The 27,659-nt window shown below is 37.3% G+C and overlaps 1 protein-coding gene across 1 annotated transcript in view; it reads left to right on the top strand.

Annotated features, from left to right (window-relative positions):
• The window catches only part of Lrp1b (LDL receptor related protein 1B), a 1,617,914-nt gene that overhangs the window by 1,258,005 nt on the left and 332,250 nt on the right, over window positions 1-27,659 (top strand). The window contains exon 44 of the mRNA XM_059258831.1: window positions 27,335-27,527. Within this exon, the coding sequence (XP_059114814.1) occupies window positions 27,335-27,527 (193 nt within the window). The remainder of the gene's footprint in view (window positions 1-27,334; window positions 27,528-27,659) is intronic.

The raw sequence follows: 27,659 nt of genomic DNA, 5'->3' as shown, positions 1-27,659 counted from the left end.
CTCAAACCCTCCCACAGACAAAATACAACTCTTTGTTCTTGAACTTGCAATTATATTTTTTAGTCTCATTAAAAATTACCTTATTATGCCACTGCATAATAATTTTTTTAGGTGTGGTTTAGATCTTTTCTATAGACTTCTCTTACATTATAGAGCCAGTTACTGAACTTCACAAACAAAAATATCTTCATAGTTTAGTTAGTATGCGCTTGAAAATATGGGTTATTGTAATATGCAAATTGATTTTTTTTTTTTTTTAATGAGGCACTGCTTCATACTAAAACTGTGGCTTTCCTGGATTTTACTGTGTAGCCTAGGCTGGTTGTGAACTTGCAGTAACTTTCCTTTCTAATACTTGTGAGCCACTATGCATGGTACTGAAATTCAGATTCCTATTCAATAAATCTAATTTGGAGCCAATGATGATGTAGTGCTAAGACTTTCCCAAATATATGTGTTATTAACTACAATTTGAGATATCTTTAATATTAAATACAAGCAATAAGCAGTTCCTAAACATTATATGAGAAGAGTAATGGAAATATCTCAAGATTTTGGAATCCTAGTGTGGTAATTTGAATGTAATTGGCCCTCATAATATCATAGAGAGTGGTACTATTAGGAGGTGTGTCTTTGTTGGAGTGGGTATGGCCTTGTTGGAAGAAGTGTGTCACTGTGGTGGTGGGCTTTGAGGTTTCTGATGCTCAGGATACCATCCAGTGTGTTAGTTAACTTCCCGTTGCTGGCAAGATGTAGTACTCTCAGCTCCAGTACCACATCTGCATATAGGCTGCCATGTTCCCAATTATGATGATAATGAACTGAACCTCTGAAACTGTAAGCAGGCCACCTCAATTAAATGTTTTTTGGTTTTCTTGTTTGTTTGTCTTGTTTTTTTTAATTATAGTTGCCATGGCCAAGGTGTCTCTTCACAGCAATAAAAATCATAACTAAGATAGAAGTAAGTTTCAAGTTTGGCAGTATAAGGACAAGGAGGTTATCAGTAACAATGGAGTCTGCCTCCAAACTCCATTTTATGAGCCCTGCACTGTAATGAGGCCTATCTAGTCCAACATGACACAATTTTATCTACTTGTTACTTCATGGAAAGAATAAATATCAAACATGGGTATAGAAGAAAAAGTCACATGGACATGGTTGAAGTATTGATAAAAATTCTTGATGTTTGTGATTTAAAATATTAATAAATGCTTTACTCAGAAGACTTTTTTTTATAACTTAGTCTGAAACGTTAAAATGAAAACCACCGAGTAAGAAATAGAAGATAAATATATTCTCTTGCTATCAGTATAATTCAAACATATTATTACAGTGGAAAGTAAAAAGAAGTAAAGAGAAAACACATGCACTTACTAGTTCTCAGTATATATCTGAAACACATAATAATATTCAAGTCTTTACAACATTCTAACTTGTTCAAACATAAACATTAAGTGAAAGGATTGATTTTCATTGTTGTTACCTGGGTTTCAACAGCCATTTTAACATGTATGCAAAAGTGGTTTCCGGTCCTGACTGCAACTCTTCCCACTCTGTCTTCTACACCAAACTCAGAGAAAGTAAATCAAGGCAGCGATGCAGGGGAGTCTGGATGTCACACTCCTGGAAGGCTCACCCTGCTGATATACTGCTGTAATAAATTACACAGTGACTGCACATCTTTGACATATGGCTACAATAGATCAGGAGCATGATGACTGACAGAAGCATGTGTCCCAGCGACAGCTCGGCTGCACGGTGTTTTATTTCTTTCCTTTCGTTTTTGAGTGGTTAGTTTGAAAGTAGAAAGAAAACAAATTGACAAATTCAGGAGGATATTGCTGAGGCAGTCCTCCCAACAGACTGTTGAAATAATTGCTTTCAGTTGAGAAGTCTCAAAGGTTCTCTCTGCTTTTAGTCCTTCGCAAAGGGATCCTTAAACCAGATTTAAAAAATAAAGTAAAAACTCTTATGAATTAGGTCTTTTGAATTCAGGCTCTAGTCTTTCTCCATTTTGTGACTGTATAAATACACAGCGACAGACTTCATCTGCATATCCTCATTTTCCTCACTGAGCTATTATGAGCCATCCTGGGAATTGGAATTATAGACATTTAAAATCAAAGTAATTACCTAGTAGGCTGTTACACCTTGCTCTGAAAAGGAAAACATTTATTCTGTCAGGGACCTAGTCATTATTGTTAACTTGAAATTGATGCTGAGGTGTGTAGGAATGTCCATCGTTCTTTCTTGATCACAGCTGTGCTTGCCCATGGGTCCTGAGAGCTTGTCTGCCATGGGGAACAAGTGGAGTCATGACAGTGGCAGTAGTCACCTCTCCTCTGTTTGTATTTTTTTAGCTAACCAGAGAGTTGTGTGAAATGCATGATGCCAGTTGATCAGGAGATTTTTTTTTTCATTCCTCATCAACATCTTATTTTCTAGACTTTGTATTTATTTTGCCAAGGTCTGTGAAAGGTCTAAGATATTTTCTCACCTGTGAAGTAATATAGTCCATTTATATGATGCTGCAGAAATGGAGGACACAGTCAAGATGGTTTTATTTATACAGTCAGGATGAAAATGAGGAATTAGTCTCCCACATGTAGGCCTATACAAATGGTAGAGAGTTCACAAAATCTGTAGAAGCAGATGTTAGGTGACACTTTGTTGCCAAGATTGAAGAACAGTGTATTTTCTTCTATTTATATATGAGACCAATTCTACCATTCCTCTTCCATCCTCAAGGTAAGAGGAAACAAAATCAGAACTTTTCAATCCTTCGAGACTGTGTAGAAAACTCTTAAACTCTTGCCCTACCCATTCAGTATAAATGTTTACTTTCTCTGGGACTAGATACATTTTACATGTCTCTAAGCTTATAAGACAGGGAGGTATCCATATTTGATGAATAATTCTTTTTGGCATTTGAGGTATTGGTCAATATTCATAACACCTTGGTGCTTAATCTATGAATTTCATGCAAATGCCATTTGAATTAATGGAAGTATAAGTTTTTATTACCTTTTAGATCATATAAAGTGCATGCTGATTAATTTTCCTCTTTAGGAACAGTAGAATATTTCTGAGAAAGAAGAAAGAAATTTTATCTATCCTTTTCCTCTAGTGCTAGGCCTAATAATGCAAGAACCTTTTGTATCAATAAGACTTTTTTAAAAATGCAAGAACACAGTGTTCTACAGTTGCTGTACCCACTTGAAAGGGAATTAGATTTCCCTTCTTCTCAGCTCCCCTTCTCTTACCAACTTGAGTCTTAACCAAAGCAATCCCTGTCCCTAGGGGAGGGTATATTCCAGCAGGAATGCAAAAATGAAATGAGAAGATAAAGTAAAAGTACCTTCATAGTGATAAGTACTTGAACCAAAAGGATGTATAGAGTTTGGACAGTGTTGAAGAAATCTCCAGTAAGATGATAAGAATAGATGAGAGAAGGAAATGAGCACCAGGAATCCAGGGCACCAGATTGATACTTAGTTGAATAACACTGCAGGCAGAGAGAGTTGAAAGGTGGAAGACTTTGAGGGGAGGGAGACAGAAAATAAGGATGGGGCCAGGATGGCTAAAGAGAAAGCAAAATTGGAGTGCAGAGAGACTATGGGAGATTTGGTGTTCAGTGGTGGAAGAAAAATTAAGATAAGAATCTTACAGTTAAAGAAAGAAGAAAAATTGAATTATGTAATTAGGATAGTCTACTTTTCATGATTATTAAATGATATAAATTTTTGTGAGATTACAAAAGAAGAATAAACTTTACAAAGTTATTTCCTTTAGTCTTTCTATGATTATAAAAATTGACATAATTACATTCAATTATCTCAGTTTTTCCTACTACCAATTATGACCAAAATTTAAAAACAAATACTGTTTGAAAGGTTAGAATTCTAGCTCAGTGGTACAGCACTTAACTAGAGTATATAAGGCTGTGTTCAATCTCTACCACCACAAATTATAATTAAGTTGGATTTCTTTTTAACTTAACACAAGCTAGAGTCACTTGTGAAGTAAGCACCTCAAATAAGAAAATGTCCCCCACTAAACAGACCTGTGGGCAAGCCTATGTTGCATTTTCTTAATGAATGATTGATGTGTGAAGGCACAGCTCATTATGGGTGGTGGCATCCCTGGGCGGATGGTCCTAGGTGCTATAAGAAGGCATTCCTGTGCAAACATGAGGAGAAATCCAATAAGCAGCACCTTTCCATGGCCTCTGTTTTAGTTCCTGCCTCCAGGTTCCTGCCTTGTTTGAATTTCTACTCTGATATCCCTTCATGATGGACTATGATACGGATATGTGAAATGAAATAAACTCTCTCCTTTCAATTTTTTTTATGTTCAATTGTCTTGTTACAGCAATAGAAATACTAACTAATACAGATACACATCCTTAAATTTATAGTAGATATGTCGTACAGTGCAAATAGAAGGGTACCATTATAGAAATACTATAAAAAATGAGACCTAACTAGTCCTAAAACCTGATGAGGCAATACCAGTACTGTAAACTGTTCAAAATGTTTAGATTGATGTATAAATGTCCTAAATGCATGCTGTTGTAGAATGCTGTCCTGTGCTTATAGAGTTCTGTGATTTTCTGTGGTAAATCACTTTTGGTATAGGCAGTGTACTCTACAACATGAAGAAGTAGCAATGGTTTTATTTGTGAAAGCATTTCTTATTCAATAATAGCTTTATTTATATTAAATAAAAACGGATTAGTTAAAAGTGTAATTTAATTGAGTCGATATATGTATATTGATTTGAAGAAACAAGGAAACATTAATAGGATCCTAAATGAGAGACAGAGCTCAATATGCTTTTTTGGTAGAAACATAATAAGATGAGTGAATGATGTAATTAATATTCAACACTTAGAGTGGAGGTCTGACTTAAATAATGATCCTTTCCAGGTAGAGATAATTTCTAAGGTAATAATATTATAATGAAAAAAGTGATCAATTGTACTAACCAAGAATTATGGATGATGTGATATGAGTGTAGGCTAACTCTTCCTTTGGGGAAGTTTAAGAAAAGAAGGAGGAATGATTTATGTAATAGGGAGTAGTTGAGCATAGATATAAGTAGTAAAAAAAAATGTGATGTGACACCAGGGAAATTTGTCACTTTTGGAGTCTTCATCTCCTTAATAAAACAATTCACTAATGGACTCAAATGGAAACTCAAGGACAATTTTATTAGTTTAAAAGAACATTCCCCAGGGCAAACAGCTGCCTACAGAAGAAGAATGAAGGAGAGAAGTGGAAAGACTATCACACTCTTTCAGATGGCACAGAGGTCAAGCACCTATCTTAGAAGAAGCAGCCACAGAGTAGGAAAGGGGATTTTAGAGACAAAGGAAGGAAGCCCAAATTATCAGAACAAGAACAACAAAAAAATACAGCCAACCAACCAACCAACCAAACAAACAAACAAAAAGCCACTTAAGTTCAGGCCAGCATTCACAGGAAAAGAATGGGAAAAACAGAGAGCTCTTTACTGGGGAAGACTCTCTTGTGATCTCAGCATTCCTTAGCTGCCTGAAGTTCTTTGTCCAAGGTTGAGGCCCCATGAGATTCTGCTCTTCTGTGTTAGCCTGTCTACTGACATCATTCTTGTCCAGGTCTTGTTTAGGGAGCCATGTTGGTGAGACTTCATGGGTGTAGTCTCTGTAACATTCCTAGGTGACACAATCTCACAGTAAACTTATTCCTCAACTCCTAGAATCTTTCTGCCCACTCTTTTGCTGTGATTCATACAAATGGCATTACATAGATGGAGTAGGTTATATTTATATATTTAAAAATATACACACACACACCAACAATTAAAAATAGAGACCATGAGTTTGAGAGAGAGAGAGAGAGACAGAGACAGAGATGGAGACAGAGAAACATAGAGAAAAAGAGAGAGAGAAAGAGAGAGAGAGAGAGGGAGACAGAGAAAGACAGAGAGAGACAGAGAGGAAGAACAAGAAGAGGTACAAGGAAAGGATTGAAGGGAAGAAAGGGGAGGGAATGATGTAATTATATTTTAATTTAAAAAATACTATATGTTTTTTAAAGAAGTTGTTTACCTCAGGGTCCAGAGAGGTGGGCAGATCCAGCCCAGGCGAAACCCATGGTGACTTGTAGGATTAAGGCAGGAATTCTGGAAGTGAAAAGGATATTATCTCTATTATCTCTTTAACATAGCTGAAGCTGAACCAGCTTTCTAGGGCTGGTCACTGGCTAGGTGATTGACTCAGCCCAAACAGAATGTTAGGTCTCTACCCACACTAGAAATTCTATTCTCTTGACTAGATTGATTTTTCTCTTAATAGGTCTTTACTGCTGCTTTAATACTTATGATTATCACTGAACTTCCAGAATGAGTATGTTGTCTCTTTCTTATCTGTTGGTGAAGAGTTAGATTTAGTGAATTCATGTACATTCAAGCTTTGTCAACCGGAAATAAGCATTTCTTCTTTTGAATGGCAATGTCAGTTGCAGTCTTTATGTTTTTTTCTCTGATTGATATTTTGAAAGAAATGCTTTCCTAAAGGGAACAGTAGATTCCACATTGAGAAAAATTGCAGTCATACTATATTATGAAGCAAAGTAAGAGTGTGGAGTCATTACCAAAACATCTAATCTGGAGCTAGTGTTACAAACATTCAAGTGACTGTAGACATAGGACAGTGTCTTTAGCATATATGAGATGATCATATATCAAAGATGAAGCAACTTTTTTCTTGAGTCATTTTCAGAAGTGTAGTAATTCATCAAACAATTCCAGTGCTGTGGATTGAGCACAGGGACTACCCTGTAAAAGATAGCAGAATTCCAAGATAAAGCGTGTTGACTCTTGGGGTGTTTTTGTAATGTCTCCTCCTGCTTAGGTGAACCAACTACTTGAATCATGTTACCTTTGCTCCTAAGCTAGAACCTCATGCATTTTCTTTCTCCTTGAAATTCACACAGAATACTAAAGGCAACAAATAATGAAATATCTGGAACTAATGCAAGTATTGTTTCAACATATGAGATTATGACATGATTGACATAAATGTGTTTAAAACTGTCAGAAACCTATCCTACATAGGCACATATACAACCAAGTATGTACACACATGCGTTCATCTATTTATGTCTGCATGGACTGTGCATGGCTGAGAAATGAAGAAGGTGAAGGAAAGCACTGATTCTACCTCTAAAAAATTCAGGTTTATTTAGTTGGAATGATAAAGTCGTTTGAGCAAGAAAGGCTTTCAGAGGTTACATAAGTGATTTTTAAATATAATTTTAAAAATAATTTTCATAATTGACTCATAGTTCCTCCTCCTGCGAAAAGACACTCCTTGGGCCCTGTCATGTAGTTCAAGATATTTTTCAATTCTCTACAAGACCAGAAATTTTTGGTTAAAGGACAAACATTCCTATGATCTCAAGTCTAACTTTTCTGAAGAGAATTAGGAGCAAAGTGAAAAGTTGAAGGTTAAATGAGATGGTATGATGATAGTTAACTGAAAATATTGAGAATTTTTTATGTTATTTATCCACAGTGGCAAACTGCTATCCTCTAATGTTTTATGTATGCTGAAATTTCTTTATTTGTTGTACTTACATCTAATGTCCAGAAATAAACTGAGAAGTATACTGTATTTGGTGACTTTTTTTTAATATATCAAGATTGGCATTAACATTTGGCTTATATTTAGTGGCAATTTGGTTACCCAAATTCAGTTAAAGGAACAACAGTTCATTATGCTACATGGATGAAGGAATGACAGAAGGGCATACATGCTAGAAATGTATAAACATGTGATTTATGCATGTATTAATTCATGGCATGACCTTGAACAATTGAAATTGCTGATTTTGTTAACTTTCTGACAACTGCCAAATTGTAATCCTGATGAGTCAAATGAATTATCTAAAATAAATCCTTGTAGAAAACATAATACCTGCCTACTCCTTTCACTTACATATGTTGATCAGAATTCATCAGTATCTTCTTGTTATTCAGCTGTGTTTGTGTTTTTCATCCCTTTTATGGCATGACCACACATGGAATGCATGGAGTGTTCAAAATACTGTGGCTAACTCATGGAGACAGTCAAATAATGTAAAGGAACTATGCACTTTGAGGCTACACATTATTGGTCCTCCAGCAGTGTGCCTCTAAATGTTTTTTCTTCAAAATGGTGTTTATTAAATATCTTAAACATGTAGAAAATGAAGAAATAATGACTTGTAGTGATGTCAAATTAGAGCAGAGAATAATAGCATTTGTTGAATCATTAAATGTTATATTTTAAAATATTTAATTAAATCAATTACAGAAAAGTAGGTGCAAAGCATCAGGGTTTGAAATGTGGATAAATACATATTAACATGTAGAGCGAGTAAAACACTGAATTTTAAATTAACTACAAAATAGAAATCATTCCTTTTATCCCCACATTTTATTTTTCTATTATAAATGAACTCATTCATAGGCTATAAGAAGCATTCTTTATAAAGTTATTTAATATGTGACATGTAATTAATTATTTTCTCTCTAACCTGTCCTTGGGCAAAATAGTTCCAAGTATGAGAATTCTTCAGCCTAACAGCTCCTAGGTTGAAATGCCTACTTGAAAAATCACAGGAGTGAGAAGTAGTGGTGTGAGCAATTATTTCCATAGCAAAAGCTGACCAGAGGCCCTTATAAACATCAGACAAGCTCAGGTCAAGTTGATGTTGTACTTTCAGATTCCTTCTGTTGTTTTGTTCTCTGTACTGGTAACTTCTTTTTCTATGTACTGACCATCAAACTCAAGCTAGTCAACTCAGAACTGTTACTGGGATTTGGCTCAAGCCTCCCCTCATGTCCCTGTTCTTTGTGATCTTTGGATTAATTCAGATGATACACACAGAGCATAAAGTAAAAGACAGTTTATGGTAGAGTAGAGAGGAGAACACTCCCGGGGGTGAGAGAGGACAATGGCAACAGGGATGCACATGTCTGACTACACTTAGGACGTTTTTATACTGTATCTTAAGTCCCCCAACCAGGCACTACTTTCTTTTTATGTCCTACTTCACAAATGATTGGCAGACACATTTTGATTAACTTTTGGCTAAGATTTTTGTCCCCAGATGTAATCTTTGTTAAAGAACTCTGTAAAGTTTATGAATCTTTCACCCATCTCTTTAAATAAATTCTCATTGTCTTTACTTCTGGAAAACACATAATGCATTTTTTTTCATAGACAGTTCTCCAAGTTCATACATGAATAAAGCTTTCTATCCTCCAATTTCTGTGTCTTGGTTTGTATGTTTCACTGGAGGAGGAGGGGAATAGGACCTTGAAGGAATGGTAATAAACATAGCCTTGTAGTATTAGTTTTTAGTTTTAGATGGTACTGATTATCAGAGAGTTCCCATTCTCAATTCCCTTCAATCTTGCTAATATGACTAGCTACAGAACAAAATTACATAAAAAATTAAAAAAACAAAGCTGATCATTTATATTTAGCTATTTAAACAAATCTAAGAAAAATAATTTCAATTTCAGAAATTTAGATGATTTCTTTATTTTTGTTCTTGTTTTACAATGGATTTGAAGTCTTAAACCTTTTGAAATAGGAGTTGGGAAAGAATGGGAGTCCTTAGGAGTGGTGGAGCTTTCCCACATCAGGTTTTCCATAGTTCCCGTGCAGAGGTGCAAGACCAAGCAGTGGCCACCATGGACACTACGAGTCAATGACTTCTGGTTCCTTTTTCTTCTAAATGTGAAAAGTAAACTTTACCAGCAAGGAGATGGGGTTAGAGAGGAGTTTCATGTAACACAAAGTTTAAAAGGTTTATTAATAAAAACATGGAGCTAGATGTTGGGGTGAAAGCTGAAAGATCAGAGGACTAGAACAAGCCAGCCACAAGTTCTTACCGCTAAGAAATCCTCAGCCCAAGAGAGCTACTTCCTGTATACTCACACCTTATATACCTTTCTGTGCCCTGCCATATTACTTCCTCTCTTCGCCCAGCTATATCACTTCCTGTCTGTCTGTACAGACCTCTAGACCTCTATAGTTAACTAGTGCTAGGATTAAAGGTCTGTACCACCACACCTGGCTCTGTTCCAGTGTGTCCTTGAACTCACAGAGATCCAGGTGAATCTCTGCCTCCTGAATGCTAGGATTAAAGGCATGTGCCTGACCTCTATGTTTAATGTAATGGCTGGCTTTTTCCTTTGATCCCCGAGCAAGCTGAGCAAGCTTTAATTGTTGGAGCACAAATAAAATATCACCACAGTTTCATTTTGGGGTGTAGGTGGGAACTTGAGAGAAAGAAAGAAGAGAACTCTTGGTTACAAGGAGCTGGTCCTAGAGAACAGGCTACCATAGAGCTCTTGTCTAGGTCTTTTTATAGGAACTGGGGTGAAGCTTGGGTATATGAGCTAGTCACCTTCAGGCACTTTCTCCTTAAATAAAACTTCAAGAAAGTGGGGCTCTAGGAACTCCTTAGCCTATACAAAAGAGAAGAGGGATGATAAATCGGAAAAGGAGCCAAGGGCCCTTATCTTATATTGGGCCTTTGGCTCGGACAAAGCTGAAGACATTTTGGCCTTGAAAAAGAGTCCTGATGTATATGGTTAGTATAATATGTTAACGAGGTAAAAATTTTCAAAGAAGTCTGAGAAGCCAAAGCTGGGAGAGCAATAGGGAAACAAGAGTCTCTGTATTCAAAACATAATTTTCTATAAGGAAGAATCTGCTGATGTAAGTCAGGCTGCTGCAGGATTGGCTCCAGCTACAGGATGAAAGGATCAGATACGGTGCAGATGAAGGAACAGGTGGACAGAGGACAGATGGTCCAGATGGGTAAACAGAAGGACAGCCAGCCAGACAGTAGTAGTTGAGGAGGTCATTTCAACAGTGAGAGCCAAAACAAGCTGCAGCCCCTGAGGCAGTTGGGAGTTTTCTGCCTGTCAGTCCCTGATGCCCATACCAGGTTGTCAAATGAGAAGTTGTTAGGAGTCATCACCAACACACTGCTGGATATCCACCTCACCTTGGGACTAGCTGAGGGAACTGTATCCTTTCTTCAGTCTAATATGTCTGAGAAGTTCTTAGGTCTCTTCTCCCTGATCTGATTTTAACATGTGCATGTGCTCTTACAGTCTTAATTCATACCAATAAACTTATAGGGGACATACTCTCTACTCAGAATAAGTCATTTATCAATGTGTACTACATGCTAGTGGCTGTCAGATAGTGTTTTTGTGGGTCCACAGCAGGAGACCATAGTCATGGTTAGATAAAGAATCCGAACTTCACATTCATTGTCAAGTTGCTTCTGATTCTCAGGCTGCAAAAAATAAGAAGAAGCAGACAGCTGTTAGTTCACTCCACCTGGAGAGAGAGGCTAAATGGGTGTGGCCAGGTCTGTTCTAAGCAAAGGCATCAGCATGGGAATGTCATCTGACACTTGTTTTTCCTGCAAATATTGATATTTTATCTCTAAAAATATTAGTGCTTGTCACATGACATGCCTTGATACCCTAAAGTTTATAAAATAGAGGTTAAGTATTACAGAGGCCAAAAATCCTCTTAGTGTATATCAATTTTCAATGATGGTATTTCTTCCCATCAAATGTAACATTTTTCTGAATAAATAAATATTCATATACTTAGTGTTTATCTTTTGAATTTTCAACAGCAGTATTGGAAATTAAAGAAAAATATGTGTTGAAAGTACTGGTATCACCAGATATTTTGAGGCAAAAGCCTGGGATTCAGTGGCACCCCCAAAACTAGATTCTGGAAGCTGCTAAAGCTAGGCATGGTTTCCAATTCCCAATATGCAATAAAAGTAACGACTAGTTGTGAAAAGCAGAGAAATTATTTATTCTTTCTGGCCACATTGAATAGAGGAAGAAATAACATAGATGCAGTTACCTGAAGTCTATCTTTGGGTACTGGCATAAGACTTAGGATTGTAAAGAGGAGGAATTTAGGCAGGAATCAAGAGGTGTGCATATTTAGACAGTCTTGGTCAAGGTGTTGTCTGGTTGGTCATTGACTCAGCTCTAGTCCCACCCCTATAGATGACGGAGGTACATCCCTTTTGTTCTGTGGATCCAGGGTGACTCAAAAGCAAAGGGAGGGATGACATTTCCTTGTATCAAAGAAAAGAAGAGACAAAACAAAGATAGAGATTAGGAAATTGCATCCTGCTTTCAGCAAACTGATGGGCCAAATAATTAATTAAACTGGGCATAGTGGGACAGGAATGTAATCCCAGCATTTGTGAGGTAAAGGCAGACAGATCTCTGTGAGTTCAAGGCCAACCTCTTTTACCTATTGAGTCTCAGGACAGCCGAGGACATGTAAAGAGACACTTTCTCAAGCAACAACAAAAACAAAAAGTTAATGTTTTACTAAAAAAGCAGCTTTTAAATGCTCCTGTCATTCATACTATTTAGGAAAATAAAAACTTCATTTGCTTATTATTTGGCAGAAATGGGTTAACTGGCAAAAGAATGCCTCGTGGAAACCAACAGTAACCTCTTATCAGTACACAGTGCTCTAGGTGACAAAGGGTGTACACTTTATGGCCGAGCAAAGACCCAAGAGCTAAAGGATTGCTGATTTATACTCATATTTGGAAGATGAAAACATTTGGAGAAATATTTTCATTGATGCTAATTACAGATGAATAAAATGGGAAATTTTAATTCTTAAGAACAAAAGGAAAACTTAGTCCATAACATTATATTGGGTTTATAACCCAAACTCTAATTTCTTTATGTTCCGTCTCATTTCAAAATCACTTTTATTCAATCTCCTTAAATGATGTGGAATGTTTTATTTTTATTTCTGCATTACCGACTGTCTGACAAGTGGCTAAGTTATTTTCTCTACAGTGGTTATCCCTGCTCATTTCTTCTTCTTAGTTGGTCTCACAATTTTATTAGCAAGGAAGCATCAGAGTTATTGCTACATCGAACAACCAAGCAAAGAAAAAAGATGGCAAAAAACAGATTCCAGTTGTTCAATTCATACCATATATCTTTCCCTCCTTCTCAAGCCTTTTAATAAAAATGGATTATGCATGTATTTTATTATTTAAATTTCACTTGCCTGGGTGCATATACAGATGGTCAGAACAACTTCAGACCTCATCTGAATGTTTATTTTTATTTTTATTTTTTATTAAGAACGTTTTTATTCATTTTACATACAAACAACAGATTCCCCCTCTCTGCTCCTCCCATCCCCTCCTCATCCAGCCTTCCTCCCCCAACCCACCCCCATCCCCTTCTCCAAAAAAGTAAGGCCTCCCATGTGGAGTCAGCAAAGCCTGGTACATTTATTTGACATAGGTCCAAGCCCTTCCTGCTTGCATCAAGGCTGTGCAAGGTGTCCCACCATAGGTAATGGACTCTAAAAAGCCAGCTTGTGTACCAGGGATAGATCCCGATCCCACTGCCAAGGCTCCTTAATCAAACCAAGCTACACAACTGTTTCACGCAAAGAGCCTAGTCCAGTCCCATGCAGGCTCTACAGCTATTACTTCCACTATTGTCAATAAGGAAAGCACTCCCCTTAAAATTAAAACACAATTAAATATCCTTTAAATTTTTTCATAAAATATCTTCAGCAAAAAAGTGTTCCAGGGGTTGAAGATCTGGCTCAGTAATTAAGAGCACTTGCTGCTCCTACAGAAGGCCTGGGTTTGGTTCTCAACACCCACCTGGCTGCTCACCACTGTTTTCATCTCAAGATCCAGGATAAAGGAAGACTACTGATGCATTCCAAGGGAGAGTCAGGTATTGTCTTCAGTGGTGCACCCAATGGTGAGCCTGCCGGGCTCCAATGGACACTTCCAAATCTTTCACACAGATAGGCTTGGCTTAAATAAGTAGGTCATGATACAAGAGAAGACATCAACATGGAAAGAAAAGCTGTAGTGAAGCAGAGGAGGAAATGGGTACAGGACATAGAAAGTCTATGTGTGCGGTGAGAATAAACAAAATACATTGTACATATGAATGAATTGTCAAAGGATACATGTCATAAATATAAACAAACTAAATAAATACTGGCGATAAAAGAATCCATTCCATTTTCCAAGTAATGCCTTGTTCTATAGCTTTAAATCAATAATACTGCATTAGTTGACAGGGAAGTAGCTGCAACATTTGAAGAGAGTAACTTGCTTTCCCAGTCTGACTCTGTAATTGTGAACTGTCAGCTTTGCCTTTAGATTAGTTTTGTCTTCACTGAAGCCTAAAAATCAAAATGTATTATGATGGCTGAATGTAAAAGCTCATATACAGCTTTGATTCTTTAAGAAATGGCTAAACAAAATAGAAAATACCAAGAATTTGTTTCTTGGAAACTTTCACTATCAAGCATCACTATTAAACACTATTAAAGATCACTCCATTTATCTCATTGATAAGATCTTTGGAGACTTATTTTCCATCTCCCTCTTTGAGAGAGACAGGAAGAAACATTTATGTTTAGATAAGGGAATCTGGTACTCCAGATAGATTTAAAGATTAGAAGCTAGGATATCCATATGAGAGAGAAGACAGTATTTGTCTTTCTGGATGTGGGTGGCCTCACTCAGTAGAATTTTTGCAACTTTGATACATTTATTAGCAAATTTAATTTTCAGAAAGTGGAATAAAATTCTGTTGTGTACATGTATTTTTCTTACCTGTCATGTACACGTATTTTCTTACAATTAATGGACAGCTAGGGAGATTCTATTTCCTAGTTGTTAGTAGAACAGCAGCAAACACGGATGTATGGGTATCTCTGTACTGTCATAGAAAGCCTCTGAAGTAAAGGTCCAGAAGCAGTATAGCTAGGTCATATGGTAGTTTTATTTCTAATGTTCTGAGGAAGCACAAGACTTATTTCCTGACTGGCTGTATTAGTTTACATTTTGACCAACGGTGTTTAAGGGTTCCTGTGAACATGTATAAAATTTTCCTATAATAATATCAGTCAATAAAACACTAGGATACAAAGAACACTGAACTTTTGGAATTTACAATTCCCTTAAAGCTGGACTTATTTGATGGTTATATATATATATATAAATATATATATATATATATGTGTGTGTGTGTGTGTGTGTGTGTGTGTGTGTAGTACATAGTACATATATACTATTATACACACACAATTCTTGTGTCAACTGTTGGAAAAGTATTAGCACCTCTAATATGTATTCCTCAGGGTATCCTACATGAAGTAACAAGATGTGGACTTGCTTTACTTGTTGTTCATTTGTTTCCAAACAGTCACATGTATTTCAACCTGACCTTAACCTCCCTATGTGACTAAAAATAACCAGAAACTTCTCATCCTTCCCCTCTACTTCCTGTGTGTTTTGAAATTTCAGGAGTGTGCTACCAGACCTGGTTTACCCAACCCATGTAAGTGTCATTTTGTCATCATGATATTTCATTTAAAACAGATGAACAAACAGCAGCAACAACAACAACAACAACAACAAAAACAACAAAACCCTTTGTGTCTTGTTTACTTCTATTAGCAACTGTAGTGTTCATCTGGTATGATGTAAACAAGTCCCAGGGGAAGACAGATTTTTCTCTCTGATATGGACAGGTTCATGTCTGAAATCCCCATAAGAAAAGATAAAAGGAGAAAACATATACAAGGACATTTCATATATGTTTTGTATGATATGGGGACTTTTGAAAATGAAAGGCTGAGTTTTGTGTTGAGTAAAGAAATGGACTAATATGGCAACATAGGGTTTAACACTGTGGGCAGGAGTGCTCTTCAGGCAGTCTGCTCAAATTCTGCTTGTGTGACATCACTTTCATTTGAGTACAAGTTACAGGAGTGTCTCTGTCCTCTAACATAGTTAGATCAGGAAATTATCTCTTGATTTAAGGGAGGATGTTCTTTTTTTTTTTTTTTGGTGTGTGTTTGTGTGTGTGTGTGTGTGTGTGTGTGTGTTTGTACGTGTCCTCTTTCTCTCTCTCTCTCTCTCTGCGCGTGTGTGTGTGTGTGTGTGTGTGTGTGTGTGTATGTGTGTGTGTGTGTGTGTGTGTGTGTGTGTGTGTGTTTGTGTGTTTTTGTAATGGTGCAGGTGTCAATCTAGGGATGTCTGAGATATTTCCCTGGAAACGAATTGACTCATGGCTAAAACAAGACCACACAGTAGAGAAAATCAAAGTAACAGCCTTTTCAGTTTTAGAATGGGAGCAGGGACTGAAATTGGACATCACCTAATGGACTCTGGCTTAAGTATTGTATAGCCCCCCTGGAGCCCTCCCCTTCCCCTTACTGATTCACTATGACATGGGCCAACATGACTTCCCACCATTTCTCCTCACAGTGTCTCAGGAAACCCACTGCTTTCATGTTTCTTGTCTACCTATGTCCACTAACTCTCTTTGAAGGTGTCTACCTCAATCCATCTCCATTGTTTTATTTTTTGAGACAGTATCTGGCTGAATCTGAAGGTCATTCTAGATAGAAAGCTTTTTTGTGGTATTTTCTTGTTGTTTGTTTGTTTTGTCAACTAGAAAATAAGCTAGAATCCTCAGGTAAGGAACTTCAATGGATAAAATGGCTCCAACCGATTTTTCTGCAGACAAGTCTGGGGGGTATTTTATTGATTGGTGATTAATGTGGAAGGGCCCAGCCCATAGTGCATGGTACCACCCCTGAACAGATGATCCTTACTGATACAAGAAAGCAACATGAGCAAGCTGTAGAGATTGAGTCCATAAGCATTGTTCTTCTTTGATCTGTGCTTGATCTGTGCTTCCGAACCCATCTCTAGATTATTGACCCCAATTTCTAAAATTCCCAAATAAATATTATTTCTATTATTTTATAGTTAAAGAAGTTAGAACAAGGAGACCAGACCCAGGACATGGGTAATGTTATGCTACATAAGAACCCAAACTGCCTGACTCCAGAGGCTTGGTGCTGTGGTATAGCAAATGAGTGTCCTCACTCCCTATTGGAATCATGGTCCTCAGTGTGTTGCTAATGATGTAGCACCTTCAAGAGTTTGACTCTTGGGGTGTCAAGGTGTCTTCAAGTCAAACAGAGGGCAATGGGATCCCAGTGTCTCTACTCTCTGACATATTTGATCCTTTGCCTACATTTCTTCTGGTAACTGAGATGCTATCTGCCATTCCTTGTGTGGTCATCACTTGATTGGAACCAATGCTGATGTCTATCCTCCAGTCTATAAAACTATGAGATAAAGAACCTCTTTCCTTTATGAAGTTAGTCTACTCAACTATTTCATTATAGTAACAACATACACAATATTACACTGTGCAAATAATTCTAAGGTGTTCTGTAGCATGAATCTTAAAGGGTCTTATTAATAAAAACAAACCCAGGGCCAGGTATTGGGGTGAATGCTGGAAGATCAGAAAAGCAGAACAAGCCACAGCCACCTTACCTTGCCAGTTCCTCAGCTGATCCTGTTTCCTCAGACTGGAAACCTCTGAGTCCTTTTCCAGATGGATCTCAGCTGAACTGCTTCTCGAAAGCCTTAAAGCTTAACCAGCATCTAGTTCCTCATCCTCATGCCTTAAATACCTTTCTGCTTTCTGCCATCAGTTCCTGGGATTAAAGGCATGAGTCACCACGCCTAGCTGTTTCCAGTGTGGCCTTGAACTCACACAGATCCAGGCAGATCTCTGCCTCTGGAATGCTAGGATTAAAGGCGTGTTTGCCACTGTTTTCTGGCCTCTATATCTAGTGGCTGTTTTGTTCTCTAACCCCAGATAAGTTTATTAGGGTGCACAATATTTTGGGGAACAATACCACCACAGTGTTCTTTCTCTTTAATACATGAGAAAGTCATTTTTATGACTCTTAATGTTGTATTTAATCACATCTACTGTAAAAAGAAAATAATGTAGCCATCCCTTTTCAGCATAGTTTTTTATATGACATAATTCTTTGTTAATTATTTGGGAATTTGACATCATGCAGCCCAATCTTACTCACCTCCCAGTCCCTCTGTATCTGCCCCTCACCCTGCAGCATCCCCCAAAAAAGAAACCCCTCCCCTCAATAAGTTAATTAAAAACAAAACAAAACAACAACAATAAAACATCTTACTCCACTGTCTTTTCCACATATCTAACACCTCTTCATTTGTCCTAGTGGCATTGGGAGCTGCAGTGTGTCACACAGTATATCCTTTTGTACAATCAGCCCTGCCCACAAATGTTCATAGGAATGAGTCATTCATGTGATTTAAGGTCTCTGGCCTCTAGCACACCATCATCACTGGACCCACACCAAAACTCCTCTCTGAAATCCTGCTGTTGCCCCTAGTCATGGAGATCCTGTGGCTATCATTCTGCAGGACTATCTTCTTATAATATAACATCTAAAATAATACTTGAGTTTTATTCAAAATTCTGTGAACCTCTCTTGAAATATTGTGATATAAGACTTAGGAAGTTTTGATTTAATATACTTCTCTGACTAGCTCATCACACTTCTTTTATAATATTAAAAAGTCAGGAGAGTTGTATTTAGGCAATGGTCTAGGGAGTAACATTATTGAAATATTCATCAAAGGTGTGAGTATGAGCTTGAGAGGGAGATGTCTGTAGTTCTTCAGGAAGGCACTCATGTTGCTGACATCATTTTACAAAGAAAATATTTTGTTTCTGTGCACACATAACTTGCAAGTGCAATTCTATAAACATGTTAAAAACACAAACTAAAGCTACACTGCAGCAGGACACAGTCTTAATCACTCATTTGTGCACAAATTATAACATTAATTATTGAATGCTAAAAACATCCTAAGAGCATGTGTTCTGGACAAGATACAACTCTGGGTTCTAAGCCTTTCAATCCTGGTGGTCAAGATGACAATGAGAGTTCTTAGTCTGTGTTCTCTTGACTATTCCCAGGACAAGGAGAACCCTTCTCTGTGGAAACAGAGGATGATGGGGCAAAAAGACGACTGGTCTTGCATAGATAGACCCTGATTCATAAAAGAGGTAACTCTTGAATTGAGTCTCATAGGTGACATTTGTGGAATGAATTCAAATCCCAAGAAACTTACTGAAATGATATCCTTCAATTTTAAATTTACTGTTTATTAATGTTGAAATAAAACACAACTTTTTCTCCAAAGGAAGAGTGAAATTTTTTCTGAGTCAAATATGAATGATCCTGGACTTGACACAGAGGTTCTTCTGGCTATGTATGGCATGTTTCATCATGAAACTTGCTACGTAAGATGTTATTAGCCACAGAATAAAAGACACTCAGAAGTCAATGTACTTACAGAGTGCATTGGTGCCGTCAGTACATAAGTAGGTTGCACAAAATGAGGAATTTTCTTCCGTAGATTTCAGATGCTCTTTGATAACACTCTTAGCTTTTGAGTTAGTGGAAACTAGTGGTCTACACTGAATATCTTTCAAGGATTTTACCTGATATTCAACAGGGTACAAAGTAAGATGCAGATATGGGTGGCAAACAGTTCCTCCCCATCTAACCCAGTGGCAACTCCCCACAGGTATGTGCTAAAGCTCCCTTAATCTAAATAATTTCTTGCATGTGTGCCCAGAGGCTTTTCTCCCACATAATTTGGATCTTATCATATAGACAATTAACACTAACCAATATAATTTCCAGTTATCTTAATTAGAACACACTACATATTTCCTATTTCAAGTTTAACTGACAGTCATCATAAAAACTTGAGGTACACTAAGGAATTCTGAGAGACAGAAAATAACATTCTTGTTTCCTGTTTGAGGTTAAGTTAGTTGGAAGATTGAAGTGACTGCTTGAAGAATTTCTAATGAGAAAATGGAAGACAGAGGGTGTAGGGGCTTCAGCATGTTGATATATAAGTGTCTGTGCTTCTTTTGTTAAGAGGACAATAAACACAATAAGGAAGTTGTGGGGTTGCTTTGAAAATTACCCTTTTCAAGTATTGTCAGACACTATTAGCTTCTAGTTTCCAATACTAAATGCCATTAAATAATACAGATATTTCAAAAAAGTAAAATAATCTATTTATTATATTTAATATTTCTCAGTTTTAAGTTACTGACTTACCACATCACTGTTCTCTTCAAGGCTAAAACAGTTGCAGTTATTTCTTTGAAATGCATAACATTCTTTGGTGTATAGCCATGTTCCTGGCTAACCTGTCATTTCCCATAATGATCATTTATGATCTTGTCAGAGAGGAAATCGGCTGGAGCATTTTGGTGCCTTACATTTGCCTGAATTTTATATTGTTTGCTTTAACATCCAATGTCTGGTGTAGAGACTGTGTTGTGGGTAAATCTGAATTTTCTTTATTGATTGATTAGTTTTTGTGCTTCAATCAAAAAGATACTAGTACAGATGTAAATGCCAAGAGGCAAAAGGCATGAGGGTAGACATATAAATCTCTGACACATAAATTTCAGATCAATAAAGCGTATTCTTGAAATCAATTTAATTATTTATCTTTAAGAACATATGTGGAGCTAAGTGTCTGTGCAGATACAAATTTTCTGAAAAACATGACTTATTTTGAAAAATAGATCTATTTATGGGTTCAAAGTGAAAGTGTATGAAAACTATGCTATAAGTTAAATACTATACAGCATAGAAATTTATGATGACAAAGCTTCTGCATTGTCCTTAAAGATGCTGAATAGGCTTACAAGATACAGAGCTAGCATAGTTTTGGTAAATATACTTAATATGGATATAGGAATGCATGATTGAGCTTTAATCAGAAATGAGATGGGGGAAGTTTGGTTCATTATTGGTGGAGTCTATAGTACATTACATGCGTAATTATAGTCTGTGCCATATTGCTTTTCCCCTTTGATGTATCAGCAAACAGTGAAAAGTAATCAGCCAATTAATCAGTGTTAAACCTATTAAGAGACGTTATCATGGAAATGGATATTGGTAGCAGCAACTACCCATAAAAATTGGTTTTGATTTGCATCTAACTTAAAAATTCCATTATATTCACTTAACAGTGTTAATCAGATATTTACATTGCTTATATAAAATATAATGCTGGTGAAGTCAAGGAAACAACTGTGTTCTCTAACTTAAATGTTCAAATACAGATTCATTATGAAAACATTTTTTCTTGTTCCTGTTACTAAAGCCAAATCTAGATAACAATTAACTCAGAACTTGGGCACATTGGATCTTAAGCTGTTTTAGGTCACCTTGGGTAAATATTTAACCTCTTCAAGAATCAGTCCACACCATTAAAAGGTGATCAAAGTAGAATTCATAACCAGCATTATTATAAATGTTAAACTATGTATTATGCATCTGAGATGGATAACCTTGCTTGACAATTTAGTAGGATCACCTCAAACATCTGGTGCATCTGTGAGGATATTTCCTGAGACATTTAACTGATGAGGGAAACCAACTCTGAACGTGAGTCACAACATCCTGTGGGCAAGGTCCCAGAGTGAACAAAAAGGAAAAAGCCAGTGAAGGACAGTTGTTCATCTCCCAGCTTTATTCACTTTGAATACAATGTAGGCAGCAACATCACTCTTCTGTAGCCAACGCTCCCCTGCCATAGGTAAAAATAAACCCTTCCTACCTGAAGCTGCATCCATCGGGGAGGTATTATGTCACAGAAACCGGGACAGCAGCTAATACAAAGACATACACATCACAAGCACTATGAAAAGAAAGCCCATTTTGATGGTTGTGAAGAATAAAAGATGAATGTACAAATAACCATAAGTTCTGATGACTATGTTAAGAAGTCTTTCGTTTCTAAACTTACCTTTCTCTCCTGCACAGTAGTGTCCTTCATTTGAACAAACTCTTAATGATTTTGACTGGTCTTTCTATAACTACTTTTATTATTATCTAATTTAGTTTTTTTATCTTAAAGCTGAATAACTTTTAAAACTACACATCAATAGTTGCATTAGTCTGTTTAAAACTCTGAATAGCAAATTATTGTCAGGACAGAACTCAAATGTACAATGAGAAGGAGACCGCACAAGACACTCTTATACTGTCAGCCCTAGGCTCATCTTGAGATATTATTCTTAGAAGTCTGAGTCCATGTCACTCAACCTCTGTTTGGATTTCCACTGTTCTAGATGTTTGCACCACCTACTGCTCAAAGTCCTTTCCTCTTCCATGGCTACCAGCTAATCTCATCTCTCTTTACCCTGGGTGTCACTACTGAACTTCCTATTTCCATTTCTCTTTTGTTATTACTGTAGTGTAATCAGAACGCTGTCAGTAATGGGTCAGGCAGAGTCTACTAAGCTTCCCTCATTAACTTATGTTGAACTGAATGCAAAAGCAGAGTGGTACCTATTTGTAAAGAATAATAAAAATAATGTTTCTTTTTTTCTTTGTTTTCACATTATACATTTTTATCATATTTTTTCTGCTATCCCAGTTCCTCCAATATCTTCTTCACCTCCTTCCAATCCAACTTCATGTTACTCCTCTCTTTTCAAAAACAAAACAAAACAAACAAAACAAAACAAACAAACCCCAAATACAAAAACAAAACAAAAAGCACATTAAAAACACAGATTATCTTTAGCCAACTACTACTGGGCATAGGACCTTCCCTGAAGAGCAATTAATATACCCAGTGACACGCCATTGGACAAAACTGATTTTCCATTTCCCAGTGGATATCAATTGTAAATAGCTTCTTGGTTATGTATGGGAGTTCAGAGCACTCAGTCCTAAATGGGATTTCTTTACCAAACCCCTCCAGGCAAGGCTTTAGGATATAGGCAGAGAGGACTTTAAGACAGGAGCAGTTAAGCAGACACAGCAGGGCTGACACATGTGAACTCACAGAGACTATGACAACATGCACAAGTTCAAACCAGACAAAACTCCAGTACAGGGAAAGGAAAGCAGACCCAAAGAAATGTACATCTAAGTGGTGATGAATATTATCTATGTTGAAGGATTATTTTATTTCTACATTTTTCCCTCTTTTATAATTATTTCTCACCAAAGGTATTCCCCAAGTATTGACATCACATTGAACCTCTTAGAAATGCCAAATATCACTTTTGTGTGGTGGACACACCTGAATTCCAGTACTCTCTGAGGTGAAAATCTTAAGTTCAAAGGCAGCCTGAAGAATATCATAAGAAAAAATAGAGAATATCAAGTTATAGTCAGAACAAATGAATCAGAGTATTAACAAAAATGGCAAAGTAGTTTTGAATCAAATTACATATGAATAGCATTGATTTCTAGAACAGAAGTTACTCATATAACCAGGAAAAAATGAAGTAACTGTTTTAGTAAAAAGGTTATTATAAGCTATTTTGGAACTAATAAGGCAGAGTTTGGGGAAAAGATGTTATTGTTAGTAACAACAGTAACCAGTTAGTAAAATTATCAGTAAGATGATATTGTTTATAACTTCATAATTTTGTTTTATGTAGTTGAGGTAATAGAGATGGATTTTACTTTAATTACAATATTGATAACATTGTATATATTTCTCCAAAGCATATGTATTTAAAACAATTTTGAGAATTTTATACATGAGTATTATATTTATCTTTTCCCCCCTTCTCTCCCCTCTATCCAACTCCTCCAATGCTACTCCAATTCTTTCTCAAATTCTTGGCCTCTTAGTCTTTAATTATTAATGTTACTTACATATATTTGCACGCATGCACATTCTTCCATTCTCTTTTCTCTTCTCTATGCTGTTCTCTCCTCTTCTACAGAAAATACCTACCTTTTCTTTCCCTGGGCATGTGGTTCCCTGCCTCCTCAGGAATGTTGTTTTATCTCTCAAATTGATATGTAAAAACCTCTTTTTTTGTTCTCAGTTGAAGTGCTCTGAAGAACCACTAGGCCTCCTCAAGGCCAGGGGGATGGTCTGAGCTTCATTAGCACAGGAAACAAAGCTAGGCATCTCCTGCCAGCTTGTCTCCTAAACTCAACAGGGCAATTAGCAACTTAGGAGGTTCAGCAGGTCTGGGGAGCTGAACTGTTTACCAATTGGTCTGGGCACACAAGGATTTCATAGCAGAAGACAGCTGGAATATTAAAGGCTGGGTAACACCAAATATTCATAATAAATGGCTTTGCCTTTTGACAGACCCTTGGCTGGTCAAAGTTCAGCTTTAATACACAGCTGAATCGCTATGATATATTCTTGCGGCCTGCAAGAGGGAGGCACATCCAGTAGAGGCAAGTCCAAGCCCTTCCCCCTGCCTCAAGGCTGCACAAGGTAGCCCATCATAGGTAGTAGGCTCCAAAAAGCCCCCTCATGCCCCAGGGATGGATTCTGATTCTACCGCTGGGGGCTCCCCAAGCAGATCAAGCTACACAACTGTCTCACTATGCAGAGGGCCTAGTCCAGTCACATACAGGCTCCACAGCCATTGATCCACAGCCATAGTTGTTACAGTTTCTTACTTGATAATCTTTGGACTCCAGTTCTGTGGTGGTCCTGTATCATTGGCTGAACAGGGAACTGGGAAGAGAAAAGCTTGTGGTGCATGAGAATTTATTTATTTACTTTTTTGGAATTAGGGACAAGGCAAAGATCAGGGCCCTGTCTGCGTGCACGTGAGAAACACAGGCAGTAGATCTGGAGTGAGGCAATGAGCTCTTATCTTAGCTGGAAATCTTTTTTTCATTAAGTAACTCTGAAAGTGCAATTAAATCTGGTGAGGTAGGTAAGGCTGTCCTCTGTACCCAACAATAGAGAAAGGAGAGGTGACATCCCAAAACTCCCAGGACCGAGTCAGTGGTTATGGTGTCCAGAAGGACAGAAATGGATCACTTCCTTGCTGTGTTCTAGGTTCCCTGCCATGTCTATAGCCAAGCCTAGGTCTGCTGGAGGTCTTAGCTTGATGTACCCATGCGTCTTGGTGCCTGGGGGCAGTCAGCTGATTGGTTGTCTTTCTAGGTGGCACTTTTAAGAAGGCTGTTGATGGCCTGGCAGGGCCCTCGCTATCCCGTGGCCTTTTTCCTCACTTAAAACAGGGACCCAACAGCTTTTGGGAGTCAGTGAGTGCCAGCACTTGGCAATTTTGTTTTGGGGCTTTTATCTCTTCCCTGGCACACCTTAAATGCCACAGATGACTCTTTTGCCTGTGGGGTCAGGAGCCTTGCTCTCTAGGTGCTTAAGTTTTAGTTGGGGAGATCTGGGGAACATGAAATGGATTTTACTCCATGTCCTGAATTTTTTTTCCCTGATGATTGATGGTTTAAGGACAGCTTTTGGAAGATCTGCCAGGAGGCAGACTATAAACGTATCCTTTTGGAAGACTTGTCTGAGGATATAAGCTGATTTTTGGCTTAGGAGCCATCCTGACTACTGTAAACTTATTTGTATGGATCTTAGCCACTACCAGACCTGTCTGTGTCTCTCAAGGCAGTTTGAGAATGAGTGGGTGGAGTTAAGGTGAGTTAGGGCGAGAGTTGTAGAAGCTGTCCAAGCCTGCCCATTTGAGCCCGCCTACTGCCAGCGGAAGTCAGACAGAAAAGGTTGCATGTGGCAGAGGCAGAAATGGGGAAGGAGAAGGGTTTAGAGTGGGAGAAGGGTTTAGATATTTAGCAGAAAGTTGGGGATAAATAACTCTTATTTGTCCGTTCACTGGCAGAAGTTCCTGTGACGCTGTTATGCAGCCAGGTTTACTGGTACCCACCCCTATCTGCCAATGTAAGTGGTAAATTTATCCTCCCCTTTGTCCCATGGCTGTAGCTAAGAGAAAAATAAAAAATTAAAATAACAAACTGGGATCAGACTCCAATCTCAGGCTTTCCCAAGGAGTGAAGAGAGATCTATGAATCAGCTCAAGTTACCCATCCTCTTCATCAAGGGATGGGAAGGGATGCAGCTGTGCTGCAGTTGGTCCATGGTGGATCTGAGACAGCATTTACCCCCTCATCAGGAGGGAAAATGTGCCTGCCATTGCCAGCACAGCCTGAGGACAACCCACTGGGTGTCCTTCACAAAGAATATAGCTCAGACTACAGCCGTGAGAATGGCGAACTCACTCACTGTGGTGAAGAATCATGGCAGTAGTAGTAGTGGTAGCTGTGTGGGGGTCCAGTAGAGGCGAGGGATGTGTGTGGGCTCACGGTCTCGTGGTCTCGCTGGATGGGGGAGGCAGCAGCAAGCGGCAGCGGTCACAGCAGGTCCTCAGTGGTCTATCTGAGTCATGACACCAAATGTTGGTTAAGCAGCAGCGTTCATGGCTGGGACACCATCGCAGGCTAGTGATGTAATTAAGGACATAATCCTTATACCTAGGACTTAGTTTCAGATAGACTATGCACATAGTACACACATCTATGCATGTCTTGGTATTTATATGCTATTAATTAAAAAAATATTTTATTTCTTTAAGTAGGTTTTGTGCTTTTGTCAAGGATTAGTTACCCATAGTATGGACATGTGTGGCCATTATTGTCTTAGTCTTCTACTGATGTCTCCTATGAGCTGTCAATACTATACTGACTTGATAACTATTATTTTGTGTTCTCTTGAAGTACAGTAATCTTAGTTCTCCCAAAACAAGGTTTCTGTTTGTTTGTTTTTATGCATATCTGTGTGTTTTGTCTTGTTTTTTCTTTTCCCGACCCTTGGCATTTTTGCCTACATTTTAAAGGCAGCTTATGAATTTCTACAAAATGTCTGAAGGATTTCATTCTGATTGGCATATGATTTCCTGAAGACATTTGACTGCATTACATCTTGTAGAGTCTGAATAAAATATATCACTCATTTATCTTTTGGTAACTTTTGTTAATATGTTTATGGTTTTCAGTATCTTATATGTCTTCTTTCATATTTATCTATATATCATACTTGTTTATGCCATTGCAAAATTTATTTTAAATATTACTATTCAGTTAATTGTTATAAATGTAAAGAAACAGAATTTTATTTTTTTGAGGTCTTATTAAATTCACATATATTTGAACATCTAGAAATACATTGTCTTGTGTACTTTATATATAAAGTTTTTTCATTTGTAAGTGAATAGACTAACTTTTTTTCTTCTAGAAGAAATACTTTTCTGTCATCTTTTGTTTGCTTTATTATACTGTTTAGACCATAGTTCAGTAGATATGAATTTCTCATTCATCTTTTGCTCCTGTTTTGAGATACATTTTGATGGAGACTAAAACAGTTAAAATAGAGTATAAAAAACTATGATAATACATTCAATGAATTTCCGATATGATGATCACTGCTGTTGATAACTAACAAATTTTCATCTCTTACTTTCTGAAGCAAAAAGGGATATCAATTTCTTAACATCTATATGTTTGTGTAAGCTATATTTTAATTTATTTCAGGTGATTGTCAAGTCTGGGCCAGGAACTTTTCTTAGTCTGGCTGTGTATGACAATTATATCTTCTGGTCAGACTGGGGGCGAAGAGCTATTTTGCGTTCCAACAAGTACACAGGAGGAGAAACAAAAATTCTTCGTTCTGATATTCCACATCAGCCAATGGGAATCATAGCAGTTGCTAATGACACCAATAGCTGTAAGTTATGATAGGAAATAATATTTCTTACTTATATAACCTGTCAATTTTTTTCTCATTTATGATAATATAAATTTTGTGATCATATGACTTGGGATATAATATTCATAATTTGACTACTCAATGAATCAA

The sequence above is a fragment of the Peromyscus eremicus genome, chromosome 4 (assembly GCF_949786415.1).
Source record: "Peromyscus eremicus chromosome 4, PerEre_H2_v1, whole genome shotgun sequence".
Taxonomy (NCBI): domain Eukaryota; kingdom Metazoa; phylum Chordata; class Mammalia; order Rodentia; family Cricetidae; genus Peromyscus; species Peromyscus eremicus.
Note: the sequence above shows the minus strand (reverse complement) of the source record. Positions and strands in the feature narration are given on the sequence as shown.